Here is a 23,083-nt window from a genome sequence, read left to right as displayed (position 1 = left end):
CACAGCCGTGGGGCAAGCCTCTTCAATCTCTGGTGCCTCAGCTTCTCACTCTCTTGTAAAATGCTGCAGAGGGTGTTTTCCTCTCACCCTGTCCCCACTGCTGCCTGCTAGGATCCCACGGGAGTGCTGAGGCACAGCTGCAGTGAGCCAGGAGGAAGGAGGTGTCTGAGACCATCAAATCAGCCAAATTTCCATCTGCTCTGTGTCTGCTGTGGCTGGTGGAGAGAGCCCTGAAGTGGACAGGCTGTACTTCCAGCTTCCAAGGCTGCCCTTGGTAGGCAGAGCTGGTGCCCCTGGGTCCCAGGAGCTGGAGCCGTGCCTGGCCTGTGACGTGTTTTGGGGCAATGTCTTCAATGGCAGGCGCTGCCTCGCGCAGTCCAAGTGACAAGCCGGGAACTCTGCAACTTTAAAAACCGAAAACAGCTTTGCCAGATTTGTGGCTGTAGATGACAATCATGGCTTATTTGGAGCCCTAGAGGCCAAGTTGATGTACTTCCCTTACAAACTGTCTCTAAGAAAAGGCCCCCAGTGAAAATGTGTTTTCCAATCTGGAGAATCCTGTCTGTGGGATCTGCAGACCTCCGTGACCAGGGACTCTGGTCATTTTTCAGGTTTCTCCCATAGTTAGCATTGTGCTTGGAGTTGAGGGATGAATAGTGAGATCTTATTGCTGTGGCCCTTGTCCTTCCTCTCCCCCTCTCCTCTTCCTTTTGTCTTCTCTTTGTTGTTTTGTCTTAGTTGTGGCAGGAGCATCTCTGGGACAGTGACCACAGCTACTTGTGTTCCTGAAAATGTCAGCATACTTGTCAAGATAGTGAAGTAATTAAATGAAAGAGGTAGATGGAAATAAATACTATTTCCTGTTTGCTTATTTATGGCAAATAGAATAGATCAGTCAGGGAAATTTTACTGTACATAAACTCACTAACTACATAAACTAATTTTTCTGGTCATAGTTTGAAGGCAAATCACTAACTGAGCTCAGGCTTTGCTTGAAATCTTTTAAACACCCATGAGAAGAAAAATTGATACCTATAAAGGTTAGGAGTACAAAATCATTGCAGGATTTCTCTGTAGCTTCTGGAGGCACTGCACAAGTGTGCTTTGACTGCAGGCAGGCTGAACTGTCCTTTGGGAGCACACCCCTCACTCCATGAGCACTGGGTTTGGATGTCCACAGCAGGAGTGTTGGGCCAAGGGGGCGTTTTTACTTACCAATTGCAAAATTCCAAAGAAGCAATGCTAAGTCAGCCGAAACTTTAAATGAAGATTTAAACAAATCCCCTTTGGGATGAGATGGAAATGTCAGCCCAAGGATGAATCTGTTCTCAGTAAGTTGCAAGCAAGTGAAGGAGACACAAGTTGGAATCCAGCCTTGGCTGCACCACACACCATCTGTCACCCTTGTAGATTGAAATAAAGGAAAAGCAGAGAGCCTGCAATTATTCTCTCCCTTCCTGGGTAGCCCAGAGGCCAGAGAAGTGGATTCTCTTCCCTGATACATTCCTTGTGACGGAAATGACAGATTCATTTTCCCACAGTGGTGTTGCTGTGCATTGCTCTCTAATCCTACTCACTCTCCCCTTGGCAAGCAGGAGCACAGACTGCCAGGCTGGGACCTGGGTGAAAAGGCTCTCTTCCCAGGGTTAGAGATATAGATGTAGCAAATTGCAGGAGAAGAACAGGAGAGAACAGGAGATACTGAAGTCTGTCCAGTAGGCACACAGCTGGCAAAATGCAGGAACTGGCTTCTGCCCTTACAAACACCTGAGCACTGCTAGTACTGAACACTTAGTCAGTCAAAATGTCTTCTCTCTCTCCTTCTCCCCCTTGCCCTTGCACATTTTCGTAACCTCACAAAAGTTTCAGACAACGTCATCTTTAACCTACTGCAGGCAGGACTTGAGAGCCACGTGAGGAGCAGCGAGGGGAGATCAGAACACCAGCCCCATGGCCAATGAATGGGGGACTTGGACTACACTCCCCTACACGCCACCCCAAACAGGGCGCTAGAATGTCTCTCCCTTGGCATTGCATTTTGAAAGATGTGTCTGGCAAGACAGCTAGCTGACTTTGGCAGGCACTGCAATTAGTGTGATAATTAATTAAAGAGCAGTTGAGAAAATCACAGCACGAGGTTACTCCACAACCAGATCCACAACTCACTACCAGAGCAAGGCATCCTGCTCTATTCCATACCCCTATTTTTTTTAAAGGAATTAGTAGCTTCCATAGTGCACTGGAGTGGGATGAAGAGGAATTAATCCTTGTGCTAATCAGCGAGAGGACCTTGTCTGTGAGATAAGACAACCTGGGAACAGAACAGCAAGTGATATCAGAGCAATAGAAAGGACAAATATGGCAAGACATAACAGCTAAAGGCTGTTTTACACAAGCCTCCTGTTGTTTCCTATGTGACACCGAAGACTGGAGAAACCTCTCTGCGGAGCAGAAAGTTAGCAGGAGGAACAGCTGTCCTGTCTATTGCAGAGCTGCAGCTGCTGCATAGCTCCCTGTATTTCTGTGCCTTCAGCTGGGCTACTGAAGGCACACATATTATGTTCCTAAGCAGACACCCCGGTTGTTCCTGCTGCCACCTTTCCCATCTGCCCATTTAGGGAGATTTGGGATAACCACCACACAGGCTTTGGTGCAACTGTGGCTCTCACCTATTTGCACTCCTGCCTGTCCCTGGGCTGTCCCTGCTCCTGCTGAGAGGTACCAGCAGTCCTTGCTCACTGCCAGTGTGGAAAAGCAGCCAAACACTGAGCCATCAAACAGGTCTGCTGTGGGTGTGGGTGGGACAGGCTCAATAGTTACCCTCAAGCCTCTGGGTGTCTTGATGTTGTGTTGCTCCTTACTTGAATCAAACAAGCTCAGCCCAGGATAAGAGGACTTCTGCTGCATATAAAGTTATTACTGCAGTCCACTTATTGAGACAGGCAGGGAAAAGTAATTTTTTTAATTCTCAAACTGGAGTTTCATTACAAATGGCTGATTTGCAGAAAAATACATTTTAAAAAACATTGATATATTTGAAAAACCAAAAGTAGGAGAAAAGGATCCCCTTTTGTTTGTTTCTTTGAACTTATTAGTCCAGACACAATATGGAAGCTTATGCTGAGGTTTCGGATTTATTTTCACTATTTTTCTTCTGAGTGGGGAAACAAAAATTCAAATATTTACAGAATGAAAAAAAAAGTCTTCTTACTTGTATTTTCCCAGTGAGAAGGAGACTGGAATGTTTTCGGCCTGTTTGGAAGACTTCTCACCCTCAGTTATAAAATCTTTTATGTTAAAGCAGTACAAAAACATTTGAAGTGTCACGTGTCAGCCCTCTTCCCTTCTCAGTGTCTTTGGAGCATTGTTGTGGAAATGAAATTTTCTGGTTGGTTCTCCCCTTGCTTGTTGTTGTGTGAGGCCAGTGAGTTTTCTGCACCGCAGTGCTGCCCATGTAGTGTTGGAGACACTTCTGGCTTGCTTTTACTTTAACCTTCTACATGGTCTGTGGGTGCAAGCACCAGCCCAGTTATGCAACTTCTCTCTTCACTGCCCAGGCTTTCCTCAATCCTTGTTAGGAGCAATGTATTTTAGCTCTCACTATAGTACCTTCCACCCACTTTGGAGTCCATGAATACTATAAATCAGGCTCTGTTTTACAGACAGAGCTTTGCTTTCCCCCCTGGGATTATGTATTTCACAGAGGAAGAGGAACTCAAGTCCAGTTAGTGATTGCACTGAAGCACCTTGAGTTGATGCCATGAAGCTTCTATTCCATCTAATCATGATGATCTGGAAGGGAAAAAAGGTTATTAAATGTTGAAAAATGTGCTGTGTCCCATCTATTTAATATTATTTTACATCTGTGCTTACAACAGACTTAGGCAATTTGTTCAAGATCCAAGAAACTAGAATTATCCCCTTCCTCCATCTTTCCTCACTTGAAAGGTTTCTTTTAGCATTTTTGTTTTTAATCTTCCTTATTTTCTTTTTATTTTCTTTCCTATTTTTCTTTTTCTTTTTTCTGCAATTTGTTGGACACTTTGCATAATCCTTTCTTAAATATCTGACTATGTCTTAAAGTGAAGCATGGGCATGAAGAAAAAATGATGCAAACAAGCGTTTTCAGTTTAACAAATTAGATTTAATTCTGCGTAAATCCATTGCCTGCCCTTGCAATTGATGGGTTTCACAAACTGTATTGGAAGTTAACTGTAAGTCTGATTACAGCCCTGTGGATTTACAGACAGGGCCAGCAATCTATCCAGGGCTGGTATGCCAAACATTGCCACTGCTCCTTTCTACCTGCTCCTATAAGCAGTTAAAACTACACTACTTCTTTTCCCACAAACTTAACATAATATATAATATTGTAAGCCTTTTTTTTTTTTTTTTTTCTCCCTGCATGGACATGGATGTAGTTGTGCAAATCAGGAGACTTCATATTCTGTTTTGCTCTGATGGGTAAGTGGCATCACCTGTAACTAGGGTGACCTGACACAGCCTGCCTCAAAGTTTTAGTTCTTTTAGTTTGCCACATGCTGCCATCAGGGAATGAAATTTTCTGGGAAGGATGTCTGACCCGAGATAGAGTCAGGCTGATTTCTAAGGGGGAAATTACGCTACAGAGTTTCAACCAAATTAGATCAAGAGAAATGCATTGTTTAGTCCACACTTGAGGAAAAGAAAGACATGGAAAAGTTCTTGCTATTGTCTTGACAAGAGGGTCTCAGATATGTCAGAGGATATGCTCAGTACTTAGCAAGCTGCAGCACAAATCGTATTTTTCCCTGCTCACATCACCACCATCCTCTGGGGAGGAAGGCTGGTCTCTCCTGCCTCTTCACCTCCAGTCTCCTGCTCGGACTCCCAGCCTCTCCCTGCCTCACACATTGTGTTAGCCCCCTCCTCTTCCTGCCACTCACTTGTCTTGAAAAGTCTCAGCATGAACAGTTTGTACCCTCACTAAATTCTTCTGATGCCTTCTGGATATAAATAGGGACTGCTGATGGAGGAAACTAGTTGTGTCTTGGGGAAAATGTATTCTCATTTATAGATCTTACTGGTCTTTTAGAGGAACCTAAAGTAGGAAAGGTGACCCAGTACTACTTCTACACTTCAGCCATCTCTTATTGAACAATCTCACTAATATAAACCAGATATGTTTTAGTCTCCAAAGGTGTCTGGTATGAAAAAGATATGTCGTCCTTAAAGTGAATCGCATTTGCTTCACATTGCAAAATCCAGGGAGTCCTCACTCCCTGTGTAATAAGCTTCTTTATGAAGCTGCGCCTTTGGCAACAAACTGCACAATGAAATGAAAACTGGTATTGTTATTAAATTAATGTCCTTACATAACTGATCTTTCACCCAGTGGCTGCCAACACAGATCTCAGTTAAAACCACATTTCTGAGAGGAGAGGAGAGAGAGTTGAAGAGCTCAAGGAATCAATTTTTTTTTATTTCTCAGGAGCACAGATGCAATCTCCAGTGAATTAATATTTTCTCCAAACTTGTATCCCCTCGAGTGCTGGCAAAACAAAGTCTTGGCAAAGACTTTTCAAGGGAACAGCAGAAGGCCCCTTGCCGAGCACTGTACAGAAAATGCAGCTGGCTGCTGGTTACTGGTGCAAAAGCAGGAATGGGAAGGAAGACCCCACCAGAGGCATCGCAGAGCTGGGTCACCACAGGCAGGAAGGACCTAGGGGGTGAAACGCGGGATCCGCATGCTGGCTGCGGGGCTGAGGGCTCTGGGAGGGCTGTGGGAGCCAGGCCCAAGGAGGGCTCGGAGCCTAGGGCTCCATGCACGCCGAGCCATGCCGTGCCGTGCCGTGCCGTGCCGTGCCGTGCCATCCCATCCCATCCCATCCCGTCCCGCTCCGCTCCATCCCGCGGGAGCGCCGAGCCCGAACCCGCCCCACGCCCCGGGCAGCGCCGGCCCCGCCCCTCCGCGCTCGCCCAATGGGCGCGCAGGGTTCTTTGCATATTTACATATTCATTTGCATATTTGCATATTGCCCGGGCCATAAAGACGGGCCGAGGCGGCGCTGGCGGTGCTGGGCGCTCCCCGGGCTGCCCCGTCTGTCGCTGCACTCCGGCGCCGCGCTCCTGGCTTAGTCATCGTAAGTTGCTAGAGGAAAAAAAAAAACCAACAAAAAAGAAAAAAAAGAAAAAAAAAAAAAAACTTACTTACTTTTTAAATTAAAAAAAAAAAAAATTTTCTTTTTCTTTTCGCGCCGACGCTTTGGTCCCGCGGCAGGAGGCGAGATGTGGAGGAAGGCGCTGCTGGCCGCCGTGTGCCTCTGGCTGCGCTGGGCGGCTCCGGGCGGTGAGTCCCGGGACGGGGGGCACGGGGAGCTGCCGGGCCTGCCTGCTGCTTCTTGGGATGAGAGGGCTCGGGGGAAGCGCTGCCGGCGTGGCGGGAAAAGGGAGCTTGCAACTTTCCTTTGTGAAGCTGTCCCGGGAGTTCGGGATGCTGCGGGACCCGGGTTTCGCGGAGAGGGCTTGGAAGGCGCTAGAGAGCGACCCTGAGACCTGGAGCCTGGTCCCCAGCCGAAACCCAGGCACAGCTTGCCGGGCTAGTGGCGGGACGTGTTGAGGTTTGGGGTGTGTTTTCTTCCCAGAGACAAGGTGGCTTTCGAGAGTCCCTTGCCCCAGCAGGGGATTTGCACAGCAGTAGCATCACGGTAAGATCCCTCGGCTTCCTCTGTGGGACTCATCTATCCCAGCATCCCAGCTAAGTAAAGTTCTTGTTCCTAGACAAGGCAAGGCTGAGTTTCATTGTTATCGTGGTAATGTGTGCAAGCTGTAGTTAAGCCTGTAATGAGCAGGATCCACTAGGGGAGAAGTGAACAGAGTGATTTTCTCTCTCTGGGCTCACTTGTTTGCGTTCTGCCTGTTGTACTTGTGCATAGACATCCTGTCCAAGCTAGAGGAAGTGGAAGATGTGCAAATGGTGCTAGATTTTTACTAAAGCTCTCTCAATTAATCACAATGTAATTGAAGCTGCTGTGGACAAATTGACTAGATTTAGGAGACCACTATTCCTCAAGCTTAAAAAAAAACCCTCTTAGAATATTGTTAGCAGTGCCCTGTCACAGGCTCACTTTCTTGCGCTGATCTCCCACACATAGTATCTGTCTTTAAAAGTTTCTGGCCTTAGAAGAAAGGGTGGCTTTAGCTCCTAGATCTGCTTTGTGATCCTAAACTGGAATATATAAACTGCCATTTTTTTATGCTGTGGGTACCTTTGTTACTTCTTTGTGTACAAGGAAGCTGAAGGGAAGAAAGTATTCAAAAGTAAGAGGATGGGGTGCTATGGTACAGCAAAAGGAATGTATTCTAGGTCTGAATCCAATCTTGTGCCATCACAGACAATCAAAACCAGTTTTCATCACAGTATCCAAGCTATATATATTAAAATAACTATCTTCCCAGAGAAAGCTTTCATCCCTGCAGTAACTGATTTGCCACAGACTTACTAATAATTTCACTATTTCTTCTTAGGAATTGGTTGTATGAAAGCAGGTTGTGTGTTCATCCTAGAGCAATTCAAGCCGTGCTTCCGCACTTTTCCATGCACACCACAGTAAAAAGTTTTTTGAAACCACAGAAAACACATGATCCAGCCCTCCAGGAATCCAGAGTATTTAAAAAACAACATAGAAAAATATTTCTAGGTGAAGAAAACATTGATGTTCCAGGAAAAGATAAAAACATATTATAAATACATTCAGATTCTTATCTTTAACATTGTAAATCCAGAGTCAGCATATTTACACTGCTGTGTGATGTGAGCTGCTGGCTTTTTTTTATGGTTTGTGTTTGGGATAGACATACCAGGGCAGCTGTGGCATGGCCTTCGAGAAACACTGCATTTTTGAGAAGGCACAGAGGTGAGGCTCTCAGCCTCAAGTTGTTCTGGAGATTATCATGATGACTAGCACTCCTAAAAGTTTGGTGGAATCTTCTCTGTGCAGAAGTACTTGCATGATAGGACTTTCTCATGCATCCTTACCTCTGTATTACTGCAAAGTCTGACGGTGTTTGCATTTTGTCTTCAGCTAATTCCAGATATTCCAGAGGGACTGATGGATGGCTAGATATCTGCTGGATTGAGTTTCAGGAGCCCCAGCTGCAGCTGAGTAAAGATTTGTCAGGGAGTACCACGGAGAGGGGTGGGCACCCCGTGTACACCCCTGTGAGAGAACAGCAGTTTGCCAGCTGCAAAACTTGAGCTGGGAGGTTCTTACCCAGCTTCTGAACTTGTGCCCAGTAGCTTTCCAAAGGTGTTGCCCTTTCCACTGGCCCCACCTGGGAAGTGAAGCAGAACATACTCTCAGGGCTCTGCCATTGAGGAATATATAAATAAACGTGAAGTTGTAATGTTTTTGCAGCAAGGTTAAACAGTAACCTGACTTGTGATGTAGGTTTCCTGGGATTGCAACACACAGTTGTCTGCTTTCAGTTTATAGTGTAGATCAAATTGAACAACAACCATTTCTGTGATATAGGCCCTTTACTACAGCTGACTGTGAGTTTGCTTCAGAACTCTTAGAAATTCAGTATGACAGATTCAAGGGTGTTCCTAATGCTGATTGTCGGATGAGGGAAGATTTAGCCCAGTTAACTACACTGGTAAATATTTGATGTTATGTGCAGATGTTTGCTGCTGTGCATGCATGTCTCTGTAGGCTATAGAAGACACAGTCTAGCAGTATAATTTCTTTGCACCTAGCTAATACTATTTCTATTTCTGGGTGCATAATGTCAGGAAATTGTTGTTTATCAAAGATTCCATTTTTAAAACCATAGCTTAGGTGCACTCATTCTGGCAAATGCATTGTTATCATATTTTGGCAACCTGTGTGATGTGGGCAGTTTAACTTTTGAGTAAAACTCCAGATGTTGTTACTTCCTCAAGACTCACATTCTCCACCCAGCTGACCAGTGGTAAACATTTTCACAGTCAAGCCAAGTTGTCTTGGGCTTCCTGTGAAAGAAACTTGAGACTGAATTCTCTTGATTGGTGTGCCAGAATGCCTGAAGTCAGTGGGATGCTTTCAAAATTGATAATTGATAGGAGTCCCTAACTGAAAGGAATTTCACCAGTTGCAAGTCCAAAGTGTCACAAACTTTGGACAGGGAAAACAAAACAACTGACTTTCCAGTTTGTAAGCTTCCTCCTCACCCTGCCACTTTCTTTGAGTTCTGTGAGATTTTCAAGACCTTGCTGCACAGGACAGCTTTTTATTTTTTTTTAAATATGGAAACTTGTATTGTGCAAGTAGGGGTGCAAGAAAAGCATCAGAAAACTTTGTATAGCATGACAAAATGGTGAGATTTTGGCGATGCAGACTGAAAAGCCAGCTTCCATCTGGAATTGGTCATTTAATTCTTAATTCTGCTTCAGTTCCCTAAATAATCCCTTCATAGGTCATGCTAACTGTGAGCACATAGCAGTAGACAGAAAACTTTGCAACAAATGCTTGTATTTGTAACTGTGTGCCTGGAATCTCTGGCAACACACAGCACATGCCTTTGTACCTTTGCTGAACTATGTCTGGGAAAGTGTAGTTTTTAGCAAAAGCATGGATTTCTTTTTTGTCTGCATGTGTTTGCTTCCAGTCTGTTTTATTCAAAGGCCTTGTTTAGAAATGTGACTTGCATTCTTGTCATAAAAGGCTACTTCGATTTCTCAACTTGGATGGATGTGTATTTCTTGATATCTAATTTCTGTATCTACATTGTGAGAAATGCTATCTTAATTCAGGTAAATTTCTGTCCACCTTTCAGAAACATGCTGAAAACTACCTATTTTGGGGTTTTTTGTGGTTTAATTAACTTGAGTTAAACAGTCATTAACTGAACTGTGGTGAGTGTGTACATTGGCTGTCTTTGCACTTCTTTGTGTAAGACTGTGAGAATGATGCCCCAAGGTTCAGTGGCTCAGGACATGATTCAAGGAGACTTTTCCCTTTGGATCTGTGAGGAAAGGGTCTGTGGCAAAAGTTCTATGAATGACAAAGTTTGGTTCTGAATAATTTTTTTAATAGACCAAGAAACACAATGAGGTATGAAAGCAGAAGTGGGAAATGCTTGTTTTCTGAAGTGATATGCTGAACTTCTCTGCCTCAGGTTTAAAGCATGGTATATGCAGGTGTTGATCTGCGTGGTGGCTGTGCACACACTGTGTGTACCTGTACTCTGCACAAGCCAGGATGTGAGGTGGTACTGCAGCATGTGTGCAGCACAGCATTAGGTGTAGGCAAGATATCTTCTGCTCTGAGCTGTATAGAATTTGCAAAGCCAAACTCAGGCAAATTCCAAGGAAAGTTTCTTGATGAGCACACCACAAAGGAGTCTGTAATAAACTCCACTACACACACACTTCCCTGATCCAAAGGGTATCTTGCCTGCTGAGAGCTGACCATATGTGGACATAAGATAACATGACACTTTTTGTGGGCATAAGATGATAACAGTAATTTCTTCTGACTTTCTAATCCTCATACAACATAGTTAAATGAATAAAGTGGCTGCCTGCCATAACTCATGGGCTGTTGCTTTGCAGCTGCTTCTTTCTTGATGGTGACTCTATCTCAGTGATTTTTTATTCTCAAATCCCCATCAAAGACTTTTAGATAAAAACACAGAAATATGTGTGAAGCACTTAGCACGTCTTCAGTGGCAGGTGCCACTGTACTGCAATCTTTCTAAGCTTGGTGCACTTTTCCAAGTGTACCCTTAAGTATAGTACACTTTGAATTGTAAATTTCCTATGAGCTTGTTTTCAAAAGAGCTGTGGTCTGAACTTACATGCAAATTCTAGCATGTGTTTGTAATTGAAAACACACTACAAGACAGGATATCAATGTAATTTAGATTTTGGATGATTATCAGATAAGTTTAATCCAGAAGGGAAATGATATTTAGGTATGAAAGGAAGCACTATTAACTAGTGAGCAGGTGGACTATTCTTTTTCGCCTTCCTGTGCTAGGAGGGAATATACATAATTGAAAGTCCTAGCACTGTATGCCTTACAATTGAAAGCTGTTTTGTTCCTTTCAAGGTTTTACTGATTCACAGCTGAGTGAAAAAATATAGCTGATATTTAACCAACCAGCCTTTGGGACTTTTCTTTTTCTGGCAGAAAAGTAAATAATATAGGTCTAAAGATTTTTTCCAAAAAAAGTGTTTTATACTGTCAGTTGGTGACAAAGAGAAATTTTGAACATGCAGAAATAGAGAAAAAGTGCAAACATTTGGTTTGTTTGGTAAATTTATCTTTCATTAGTGGGTAAAATGTTATATTTACCATTATGTGAATGCTTGTACTGGTAGAAGGATGGGTAAGGCCTATGAAAAACACCTTTCTTTAGAAGGAAGGAGGCAGGAAGGGGGCCCTCAGTGTAATTATCCTGGATTAGCTAGCCAGCCTAGCACAGTCAAGGTCAAAACCTAAAGCTGAGTACTGCCTCTGTTCAGTGAATGGTTCTTGCTTTCCTGCATGTGCTTTGACAGGTGAGAAATCCTGCTGAACTTGGGAAATTTTAGGCCATTGATTATGGCTGAAGAGTTTCTCTGAGACTGCTACATAAGCATTTGTTGCAAGGCTCTGTGCTGGTTTTAGACCTGGTGAGGGAGGTTAGATCCTGATTTTTTGTGACCCTCCAAGCACAGCAAGAACTTCCCAGACTTTTTAGAGCTATGTGAGGTGAGGTCAGGCACAAGTCAGTGCCCTGTTGTGTATGGTAGCTTGAATGAGAAGACCAGAAAAACTCTTTTGGAAAAAAATGAATTGTTAATTATTTATCACCTGAGAGACACAGCACAACTTTATGCAAATATACCAATTATCATAGAAAACCTCTTTTGCAATGGGAAAAGGAAATCTGTTTTGCATGCTTTATCTTGTCTGTTTGTGGTCCCTATGGTGGCTCAGAGCCATTCATTAATATGTGTTTAGGAGTTTGTGAAAGGTTGGTGGTCTTGATGCCAAGAAAGACAATGCTGAGCAGGACAGAGCTGGCCTAAGTTCAGCTGCACTCGAAAAACAGGCAATCAATATTTGCGTAACTCACATTGCCAAACAGGGGCCTGGGTTTTGAAAAGTTAATTACGGGGTGTGCTATACATAGAGGCATTTAGGACTTGAATCAGACCTAAAAAGAGGAGACATTTAAGTTTCTTACCAAAAGAAATGGTGAGTATGAAGCCTAAAGTCACTTCTCTGTCTTGGAAGGCACAGGACTACTTAAATTTTGAAGCTGGAAGTTGGAGGGAGTGATCTTTGCAGAGTGATCTTTGTTGCCACCAGTACGAGATCAGTACCTCTTTCCCCAGCCTCCTTCCCTCTGCTTCAGGCAGAGAAAGATATTTTTCTGCAACTTATTTTTCTGTAGGTTATCATATTACCTGAAAATATACTCCAAAACAGACTGCTGGTTTGCTAGTTCAGTTTCTCTGATGGGTGTCTGATCTTCTCACCTGCTGTTTGTTGGCCAAAACTTAAAACTAGTATTTTGTAAAACAGTGGTGGCTTCACAGCTTTTAATGCACAAGTGCACGGATTTATAAAAGGACTTGCTAGGCAGTGATTATTGGTGAGGTGATGTGGAAGAAACACCACCTAAATATGTAATAATATGGTAGTAACGCTCTGCTTTCCTGTCTGTGGCTGTTGTGTGCAGTTTTCTGTACTCTTGTGATACTTAAGAGGTTTCCTGCTTAATGTAATAGGGACAATACTGACTCTCAAAATGTATTCGTACCTCTCTGACAGCTCAGCAGATTTTTACTGTTTTAGCAGGAAGGGGAGCAATTTTCACCCTTTGATTTTCCCTTTACACGGCAGTTGTGTGTCCATTGAGTGCTGTAGGAAATAAAAACCACCCATCCCGTTTTTTGTCTGTTCCAGATATCTCTCCAATATTGCACCTATACCTTCTGAGTTCGTCCTAGTACTTCTAAAACACTGCCATGTTTTTTGTGCTCCTATAGCAGAAGGCAAAAACAATTTTGAGGGAATCGAGAGCAAGTTTTCCTTACGGACACCTGCAGAGCCCGATGAGGATGTCTGCTACCTGGTTCCTGGGCAGGTGAACAGCCTGGCACGGTGCAACTTCAATCACACCAGTAAAACCTTTGTGGTGATCCATGGGTGGACGGTAAGATAAAGTGGGAGGAATCTCCCTTTTAGCCACACTTACGATAAACTACGTGGAAACGTCTCACAGACATATTAATATATCTCCTATTTTAATTAAAATCACCAAAACCTACAGGTGACAGGGATGTATGAGAGCTGGGTCCCGAAGCTGGTGGATGCTCTGTACAAGAGGGAGCCAGACTCAAATGTCATCGTGGTGGACTGGCTGGTTCGAGCTCAGGAGCACTACCCGGTGTCGGCTGCGTACACCAGGCTGGTGGGAAAGGATGTTGCTACTTTTATTGACTGGATGGAGGTAAGACATGGAGACATGTCTCACATTCTATGTAGTGTCATGGGAGACAAAACAGCAATGACACAGCTATGTTAATCATCTCCTCTTGGGTAGATGGAGTAAAACTCTTGCAGACCTTAGTTTTGCTGGACTGGTAAAATTCCAGCTTTGGTCTACTGGCTATCTCCCACTCAGAGGCCTTTTGTACTGCATTCCAAAGATTTTACCACGGGGTCCCATGTATATAGAGTATTTCTGAGGGCTCTGTGAGAGGTAGCTATGAAAGACAGGCTCCTATATATTATACAGAAACCAGTCCTTGGCATTTGGAAATGTGCCCTGCCTTAGGAGATCCAGGAATTGGGAGGGAGTGGCTGAAAACCTTTCTAAAAGAAATAGCCCCGTGTTCTGTCCTTTATTTTGCATTCCTCTGTTTTGATTTTGGCCATAAATTAGTTAGATAAAGAAATTTACAACGGCACAAAATTATGATAACTATATAGTGCTTCTTCTGTTATTCACGGCTCAAACAAAAATCCCAGTATTAACAAAACATTTTTTGTATCTTCTTACATTTTTTGTGTTTGGTTTTGAACTTTAAACAAAATTTTCTCTTCTGTAGGAGGAATTCAATTATCCCCTCAACAATCTCCACTTGCTGGGGTACAGTCTAGGTGCTCATGCTGCTGGGATTGCTGGGAATCTGACCAAAAAGAAGGTGAACAGAATTACTGGTAAGAAAACCTGTGACTGTAGAGTGGACAGTCACATTTCTTCCATACAGAAATATTATGTTCCACTGAAAAATCACCAGAATAATTGTTGCTTGCTGTCAGTACTTTGGCTATGTATTCGTGATTTAATAAAATAGCAGGGCTGATATTTCTGGGGTAGAACTGGAAAAATATTCAGAAAATAACAACAAGGGTGGTGAGTGAAAAATCTTTGCTTCTTTACAAGAAATGAGTGAGTAGGCCCTGATAAAGGAGTAGTTTTGGGGGTTGTGGTGGGGACTGACCAAACCATGATTTGTCAAAGGTCGCAGTATCTCTTGCAGCATAAGAAATTCAGTGGGTTGTCTTTATCCAGGCAGTCATTCCTTGCAGCTTATAGGAGCCATTGAAACAGAACAGGAAGTAAATTCTGCTGCAGCAAGTTTAGTACTTGCAGAATTCTTTGCCATGGGATGATGTAGATGCAAGAAGTTTGTATGGGCTCAAAGGGAGACAGAAGAGATCCAGTGTGGATTATTAAAAGTTTATGGTAATAGGCTCAAGAAATATTCTGTGCTGGAAATAATGCTATGAGAATTTGGGGAAAACATATATTTTCCCTGTTGCTATGTCTGCTTAGATGCCTGATTTTTGGAGCCTGAGAAATCTGCTAGACAAAGCTGAGTGCATGGCCACTCTGGGGCTGGCTTACAACCCAGCACCTCAAGAGCTGAGCTACTAGCACTGATCTCATTGGCAAAGGAATTGCCTGCATCAGCAAATGAGGCTAAGAAAATTGCTCATCTGTGGTGTCTTTGCTGAGAGAGCTTGGGAGCACCATTCAGAAGGGAGCCTAGCACCTAGCACTTTACTCTTTTACCTGAGCCTGACTGTGATCCCAGTTTTTTTGATGTTAGTGTTGCTGCAGTTTGACAGTTTATCATAATAATCCCCTTCCCCTTAGGTATGTAGACAGTGAAGCCCTCATTTATGTTTCCCACTTATTCCCCTGGCATGGAGTTGTCAGCAAGACTTTTCCATACTTCAGACACTTCAGATACAAGTTCTACATTTCTTGACAAGAAAGAAAGACACTGAGAAAATACTTATGAGCTTGTTTCTCCCATCCACTGGAAATGCTACAGCTCTGAGGAAGTTAGCTGGGCTTCCTTCCATGTGTTTGCATACACTTATTTTTTTAAACTGTGACAACATTTCAAGGTAGTGCTTTTGGTTCTCCTGTATACATTAATGATATTTAAGTGATCCATCTGTAATGTCTGCAGGAAAACTCCATATTCTAGTCCAATGTGGCAGCTGAGTTTGGCATTTGTTATCAACGTCAGTACCTTTGGCAGACAATAATACCAGTTTTTCGTTATGGTTTTCCCCATAAAGGGCTGGATCCTGCTGGTCCTACCTTTGAGTATGCTGATGAAGTCACTCGCCTCTCCCCGGATGATGCTGAGTTTGTGGATGTCCTACACACCTACACCCGAGGCTCTCCAGACCGCAGCATTGGGATCCAGAAGCCTGTTGGACATATTGATATTTATCCCAATGGTGGAGGTTTCCAGCCAGGCTGCAATTTGGGAGAAGCACTGCGTCTGATTGCTGAGAAAGGGCTTGGAGGTGAGGTTGCTCTGAAACAAACAGTATAACATTTTGAGGGAAACCTGCAAGGTGTCTCTGAGAGGCACAGGAATATGTTCTTTCAAGTGCTTTTAAAAGTCATCTTGTCAAGCCCAGATCCACTGTAGTGGATCATGCCTGTTGACAGCATTGCTTAGGGATTAATATTATTATGTGCACACATGTATACATATTGCACATTTTCATTCTTTTAAGATGTGGATCAGCTGGTGAAATGCTCCCATGAGCGATCCATCCACCTCTTCATCGACTCTCTCCTCAATGAAGAAAAGCCAAGCATGGCTTACCGCTGCAACACAAAGGAGGCCTTTGAGAAGGGCCTCTGCCTGAGCTGCCGCAAGAACCGCTGCAACAATCTGGGTTACAAGGTCAACAGAGTGAGAACAAAGAGGAACACCAAAATGTATCTGAAAACCCGTGCTCAGATGCCCTATAAAGGTAGGCACTCCTTGCTTACTGGTGAGTGAGCCTGGTGCTTGTGCTCAGCTGTGTGTCATGATGGGCATGGGCTGCAGATGAGAATGCTGCTGCTTTGGTGCCTGTGCTGAGTAGGGGTGAAGCTGGCCTGTAGTTTTCCTTAAATGCAAGTCTTAGAGAAAAATGTTGTCTGAACTCGAGGTGTGGGGTAGAGTGCAAAAATAAAGGTATTTTGTAACAAGTTTCTAAGTAGCAAAAGTTAGACTTCCTCTGCTGCCTGATCACTTGGAACTTTTTCCATGTTTTTCATCCAAATGGTTACTCCTTTCTGCCAGGGAAATAATTGGCAGAACTCAGTCTGATGAGCATCTTAGTTAAAGATATGTAAGCATCAGATTTGTGCCTTTGGTAGTGCATTTGCTAGAGGACCACAAGCCCTCATTAAAATATCTCAGCACTTCTTGATTGTAGTTGCTGCTGTGGGAAGTCTGAGAAGGAGAATGCCAGGGAGAACTGGCAATATTTTGGAAAATATTTTCCTCCCAGCTAGGAAAATAATACTGGATTTTACTACTTTATTTTCATCCTTGGCTTTGCCTATACCCCATGGTATGCTTATAATGTGCATCGTGTGATGGACCAGTAATCAAAAGGCACATTCCTGCACTGTTAGAGCAGCTGCAAGACTCGTGTTCTGTTGGCATTTGGTGCTTAACCTGCAGTGTCAGTGGATTGATTTTTTTTTTTTTCCTTTTACCAAGCCTCCTGTAAGAGAGGGATGCAGCTTACTTGCTATAAGTCAAGTATTGCAAGTCTTACAGGTTTAATAGCAGGTTTAAAGGTGCTACTGCATACTCTGGGGTTATTACAGTGGCAGCTTGAATGAGAAGTTTAACTGCAAGAACTGCAAATGTGTTCTTTAATGGTGATTGCTTGCTTGCTAATATTTACATTCTCACAAAAATAGTTCCCTGGACACCTGCAGGGAAATAAACTCATTTTAGTGAAGCTGGCATATTCCAGTTTAGGGTTTTCAGAGGAGAAGCAGGGTGGTTTTGTCACTAGCTGTCTCTTTGGAAATTGAGTTTTCCTAATGGCATTTTCTTTTGTATTCTTTCAGTCTTTCATTACCAGGTCAAGATCCATTTCTTTGGAAAGACTAACATGACCAAGACAAACCAGCCGTTCCTAATCTCTCTCTATGGCACCCTAGCTGAGAGTGAGAACATTGGTTTCACACTGTGAGTAGCTACAGAAACAACTGCAACGTACTATAACTTTGTTAGTCTCAACTGAAAACTTGTTCTGCCTACAGCTACACTAATCTTCCAGGGTCTCAGAATCTGCTCTTGTCCTTGGACAAGGAATTGCATTCACTTCCGAAGCTAATGAACCAAATCCTACAGGAGGTCTTCTTGATAAGACATCTGAAATATGGAAATGTGAAGTCTGACCTGTGACTCAACCTAATAAGAGTGTTTTCAGTGCTTTCTTATTTTCTTCTCAGTGTCTTTACACCATGCTAAATCTTCCTAAAAGTATACTTATGCATCTGAAGGTCTCAGTGCAGAAGCTGAAGGAGACTTGGGATTTGCTTTGACAGCTCTGCAAATAAGCAGAAATTTGTGTGTACATCCCTAAACACAGGCTGGCAGGGAATGGAGCTGGAAAACACCAAATCCTGTTTTCTGCTCTGAGGAATGTAAACTGGTTATGGATGGTTGTCTGGCTTTTCTGAGAGTCACCAGCACAGGGGAGGACAACCCTTGCCTGGCAGATGTGCCAGGATTTTACCAGTCTTGCTGCAGAAGGATATTTCCTTTTGCCTCTACAAATGGTAGAGATGCTTTTGCTTCCTTCTCTGGAGTACAAAAATTCCAGATTCTATTGCTCCTTAATTTTCTTTGTCTCTGTCCAAGAATTTCAGGTGGGGTTTTTTTAATTTGTTTGCTTTCTTATTCTCCTCCCCGCAGGCCTGAAGTCTCCTCAAACAAGACCTTCTCCTTCCTGATTTACACAGAAGTGGATATTGGAGACCTGCTTATGGTGAAGCTGCAGTGGGAAAAAGACACTTTCTTCAGCTGGTCAGACTGGTGGACTCCTTTTACATTTGACATCCAGAGAATCAGAATGAAGTCAGGGGAAACTCAGAAAAAGTAACTTGTTTTGATTGTTATAAGCTATATTAGTTCTAATTGACAGTGCTTCCTGATTTTGGTATCTCACAGACTGGAACAAATGTGTAACTGCTTACAGTTGCAAACAGGTGCAGCATAAATGATAATCAGGGCTCCAGTGATATCAAACCACCATTTGTATCAGCCAGGTCCAGTCTTCATATCCCACTATTGTATCTGCTGAAGGTTAGTTATAATATGCAAGAGAGTATCTCCATGAACCAGCATCAGTGATTGTATTTGCAATTTCTGTCCTCCTCCTTCATGCTGGGTGTTTGTATAGGCTTTGTCACAAAGAGCATACTTAGATGGAGATTTTTAGAGATCCTTCCAAATGTGTGCTTGCAGAAGAATTTATTGCTTAGTTAAGTTGGATTCTTTTAGGGGTTGAATACCTGAATCGTGGGTGAAAACTGAAACACGTGACTGTTGCAGGACATTGCTAATGCGTGAATGTTGAAACATCAAAGCCTGAACAGAAGTGCTTTGACATGAATCTTTTGAAATACTCATATTCACTAAACATGAGATCTGTTTGCAGAACATGGGCCCAGAACAGAGTATGTGTGTCCTATGCATAGTATAGTAAATAATAATAAGTTCCTTCTTTGAATAAACAGGTCAGTCACTTGATCAAAGAACAGTTATCAAAGCTGAACAAATATAGGGGTGGGGAAAGTTCTGATAAATAGAAAAGTGAGTGCTCATGTTTTCTGGAAATTGCAACCTGCTTTGTTTGCACACGTGTGAGGGAGTATGGCTTTCTTCCCAGCTCATTCACCTGACAAAAAACTCACATAAAGACTGGTGTAAATAAAGATCCAAGAGGCTTTAGGATAGAACTTCTGCTGTCTTAGCCACAAGAAGATTTTTTGCAAAGGATCAGTAAAAGTTATGCCTATGCTTTGATGCCCATGTATAATTCATTTACCAGTTCTTGCACAGCATTTCTTTTGTTACAGAATTCTCTTTTAAGAATAACTTTCTCACAGGCTTGCAAAGCAGCAGTGCCCCACATGACAAAGTATAAAGACCGTTTCCAAGCACCAGTCTTCTTTCTAAGATTAAAAAGGGGTGTTTGGCTCAGTCTTGTGATCCTTCCAATATTTTTTCCACAGAGTGGTGTTCTGCTCTCGAGATGGCACTTCGCGTCTCAGCAAGGGAGAAGAGGCAGCAATATTTGTGAAATGCTCGGAGCAGCCCGCCAACAGGAAGAGAGGAGGGTACAAGTAATCACTACTGGTTTTAGATTGTTTTATTACCACTGGAGTGGTAATTAAACTTCCCCTTTAATTGATTTGTGCACTAGTCTTCTCAAGGCTTCAAAAGCATCACAGCCCAGACTAACCAGAGGTTTGCTTATGGCCACTTTGGCAGCTTAAAAGCTCTTGGCTTGCTCCTCTGCTCACTGTCCCTGTGTGGTTGCTGGCATGTCTGAGGAGCAGGTGCCTCTCACAGTCACTCGGTGGACAAGAATGAGGGATTGTTAGGGAGCTTTACAGACAAGGCACTAGCACAAAGAGGAAGGCATGTCTCTGTCTCAGCACTTACCCTGAGCTACAGAACATTCAAACTTCCATCCTGGGTCAGCTCAGAGCCCTCCCCCTGTGCTGGCCAGCAGCAGGTTTGGAGGCTGGCACAAGAATGGAGCAGGCTTCTGAAGGTGCTCTTGTTAGCTTTCTGATGGCAGCCATCAGGTGAGTGAATTCCTGGGAGTTTCAGCTCTATGGATCAGAGATTCTGCCTTTGTTTAATAGCCCTTTAGTGCACTTTAATATTTTTATCAATAATTTTCCTGACCCAGATTAGACGTGGGGACAGTCTTTGGACTTTACCCACTAAAGTTTCAGATAGAGAAGTGGTTGTATTTATTTTAGTTCAATTACTGTGTGTGAATGGTCTCGTGGGGACACTTCTGGACTGAGATCTAGCTCTGCATAAAAATGCACACGTGCTGGCCATTATGCTGGGGCAATGACCTGGACAGGCCTTGAGACTGCTGACATAAAATCAAGCAAAAGCCTGAGCATGTAATTTGTCTTCCTGTTAAGTAGGGAGTTTTAAAATCTTAATTCACAAAAATAAGATAAGAAGGAACATCTAACATCTTCCTTATCACCTTTATATTTTATTTTTTTCTCCACAGTACCAAGAAAGCCTCGAAAGAAAATTCTGCTCATGAATCTGCTTAAGTGACAAGAAAAAAGATTTTTCACACTGGGGAGGAGAAGAGTCTGTTCATCCCATAGTGGACTGGATGTTCAGAACCAAATATATAGAAATATTTATCCGCTGCTGGATTTTTGCCTGCTATTCCTAGCTATTTTAGCGACTTCTTGTAAAAAAGTCTCAGCATATGAAGTTACTAACCGTAAAGATACATTATCCAAATAGTTAAAAATGAAAGAAACCTGCAAAACTAATTGCCAAATTTTGGAGTGATGAAAAGATATAGGCAATTTTGCTTAATCACGGTGCCTTGAGCAAGGTTTCTTGACATTAGATCCTATATAGCAATTTTTTAATATTTATTGAAAAGAAACAAAGCCCTGTACTTGGTTTTATTTTATATTGCTGTTTTTGTTTTGTTTGGTTTTGATTTTGGGTTTTTTTGCTTGGTTTTTTTTTTTTTTTTTTTTTTTGTTAGTGGGTTTTTTTTGTTCTTTTCATGAGTCATTTGAAACAATTTTTTTGTGTCTTGGCTAATTGAATTTTCAGGCAGTTCAGTGGAGAGAGTTCATTGTTTTTCAAGTGTGTTTTTATCAAATAAGTAGGTTTCCCATGTGAAAAAAGAAAAACACCTCTGCTGTGTGTAATACTAGAACATGTCAGGGACGGACTTAATATGGGGATGAATTTTTAGTTTGTGTTTATGAATGTATTTAATTGGGGGTAGATGCCAGTGCTGTTTAGCAATAGGTATGATCTGTTAAGCTATATACTTCTATGCCACTTACCCTGGAATAAATAGCTCTAGGAGAAGGCAGCAATGCCAGTGTCTTATGCAGACATTTAAAATTTTATCTATACTTTCAGTTATTGCAAATGCAACTGTCTAGCCTTCAACACTGTGAAAATGGAACTGCAGAGGAACTGAGCGACCAGAAAATGCAGGAAACAGATATCTCCCCCCACCCTCCACCCTCTCCCTGCTTGCTTGCGTCATGTTTGCCAAAACTGTCACAGTTTTCTCTGCTCCTTGACACCAAGTGTCAGTCATGCAGCTGCGTGGCTGCTGTATACAGCCCTCAGTGCAAGTGAACCCACTTGATAGCTGACAAGGATGCTCATACTTCCCTGTACTGGAGCTGTGACTGCCAGTGATCCATCTCAGTTTGTTTCTTGGCTGTGGTACAGTGCTAGGAGCTGCTTAGTTTTCTGCCATGAGATGGAATTCAGCAGGAAGCAGGAGCTGAGCCAATTAAAAGCAGCCTGGTTGTGTGCTCTACAAGAAGTACTCTGAAAAACACTCAAATTAGCCATGCTGCAAGTTTAAAAATATAGGAGTATTGAAGGCAGTCTGCTTCCCCATTTTTAAGTAGCACATAAGGTGCAATAGCCCTCCTTTAACTTTCTAGAGAGTAAACAAAATGCGGGGGAGGTACAAGGGCTTGAAGGTAGACATTTGGAGAAGTGTAATGTTAGCTGTTGATGCTGGGTGTTGTAGTCTTTTTCTGCATGTGCAAGACAGCATGGAGATGGTGATTTCTCCAATATCATCCCATCTTAAAAGCAAAGAAAAAAGTGTACGTGTTTATGTGCACAATTTGTTTCTTATTTCCAACTGTAGCTGCTAATATATTTGGGGATAAAAGTCTTAAACAGTGCAATATGTTGGAATATTAATAGCTCTGAATTTGCTCACATTTGGTTTCACATTTGATTAAACTACAGCAGAGATGTGATGAGTCACTGAGGGTGGGGTTGAGTACTGAACCACTGCATTTGAGACCTCTAAAAATAAATACAGTGATTTATTCCCTATAGATTCCACATTTTGTTGCAATTTTCTCTTAAAAGTTAGTCTTCAGAAGCAAAGTATCTGGACAGCTCTTAATACAGGATCAAATACAAACACATTTAGAATTTGGATACAAAATAGTGAGGGTTCTTTTCGTAAGGAAACAAGATTTAGCTTTGAATGTTATTTATTAGCTGTAAATAAGATATTTATGAGTGTAAAGGTAGTTTGTATATATTGCTAAAGTTGCTGACAGTCTCTACATTAATACAGTTGTGTAGTATTAATCCTGTACATAGCTTTCAGAGATTTTTATCAACAAGCCACTTACATTGCACTGTTTCCAATGTCATTAATACAATCTTTTTTTGAAATCTCCTCAGTTTTGTATAGAACAGAAACCTATGGTTTTAATAAAATTCTCAAACTGAATCTGAAGTCACCTACTTTCCTCTTGATGAAACCATCTGCTGTATACCTTTTATGTGAAGGCCAGAGCTTATCCTTGAATTCTGGGCTGAAAAGATGGAATGAGACACTAGGAAAAAAAAAAAGGAATGTGTGATTTCTGCACTGCTCTCCCCCATATCATTTTGGGAAATGCAAAACTCATGTATTAAGACACCAAGGAATCGCTGCGTGGAACAAAGTATCCCACATCATAAAAGCTGTAGCTTTTCACAGTTCGTGGTTTTTGAGTTCCAGGCTCTTTTAAG

At 42.5% G+C, this 23,083-nt stretch overlaps 1 protein-coding gene across 3 annotated transcripts; it reads left to right on the top strand.

Annotated features, from left to right (window-relative positions):
• The first annotated feature begins 6,248 nt into the window (after window positions 1-6,248).
• LPL (lipoprotein lipase) lies at window positions 6,249-22,799 on the top strand. Of its 3 annotated transcripts, none has more exons than XM_021534840.3 (10): window positions 6,249-6,328; window positions 13,007-13,170; window positions 13,288-13,467; window positions 14,069-14,180; window positions 15,558-15,791; window positions 16,008-16,250; window positions 17,350-17,470; window positions 18,203-18,385; window positions 19,525-19,635; window positions 20,553-22,799. In XM_021534840.3, exons 1-10 carry the CDS (start codon window positions 6,268-6,270, stop codon window positions 20,596-20,598), a joined length of 1,455 nt encoding a protein of 484 aa, XP_021390515.1. In that variant the 5' UTR covers window positions 6,249-6,267; the 3' UTR covers window positions 20,599-22,799. The 3 variants fall into 3 exon arrangements, with proteins under 3 accessions (XP_021390515.1, XP_021390516.1, XP_021390514.1); XM_021534841.3 differs by having other exon boundaries at window positions 13,004-13,170; window positions 19,525-19,629; XM_021534839.3 differs by having other exon boundaries at window positions 13,004-13,170.
• The last annotated feature ends 284 nt before the right edge of the window (window positions 22,800-23,083 follow it).

Source organism: Lonchura striata, chromosome Z, assembly GCF_046129695.1.
Source record: "Lonchura striata isolate bLonStr1 chromosome Z, bLonStr1.mat, whole genome shotgun sequence".
In the NCBI taxonomy this organism is placed as follows: domain Eukaryota; kingdom Metazoa; phylum Chordata; class Aves; order Passeriformes; family Estrildidae; genus Lonchura; species Lonchura striata.
The sequence above is the reverse complement of the archived record's forward strand: the minus strand, read 5'-3'. Positions and strand labels throughout refer to the sequence as shown.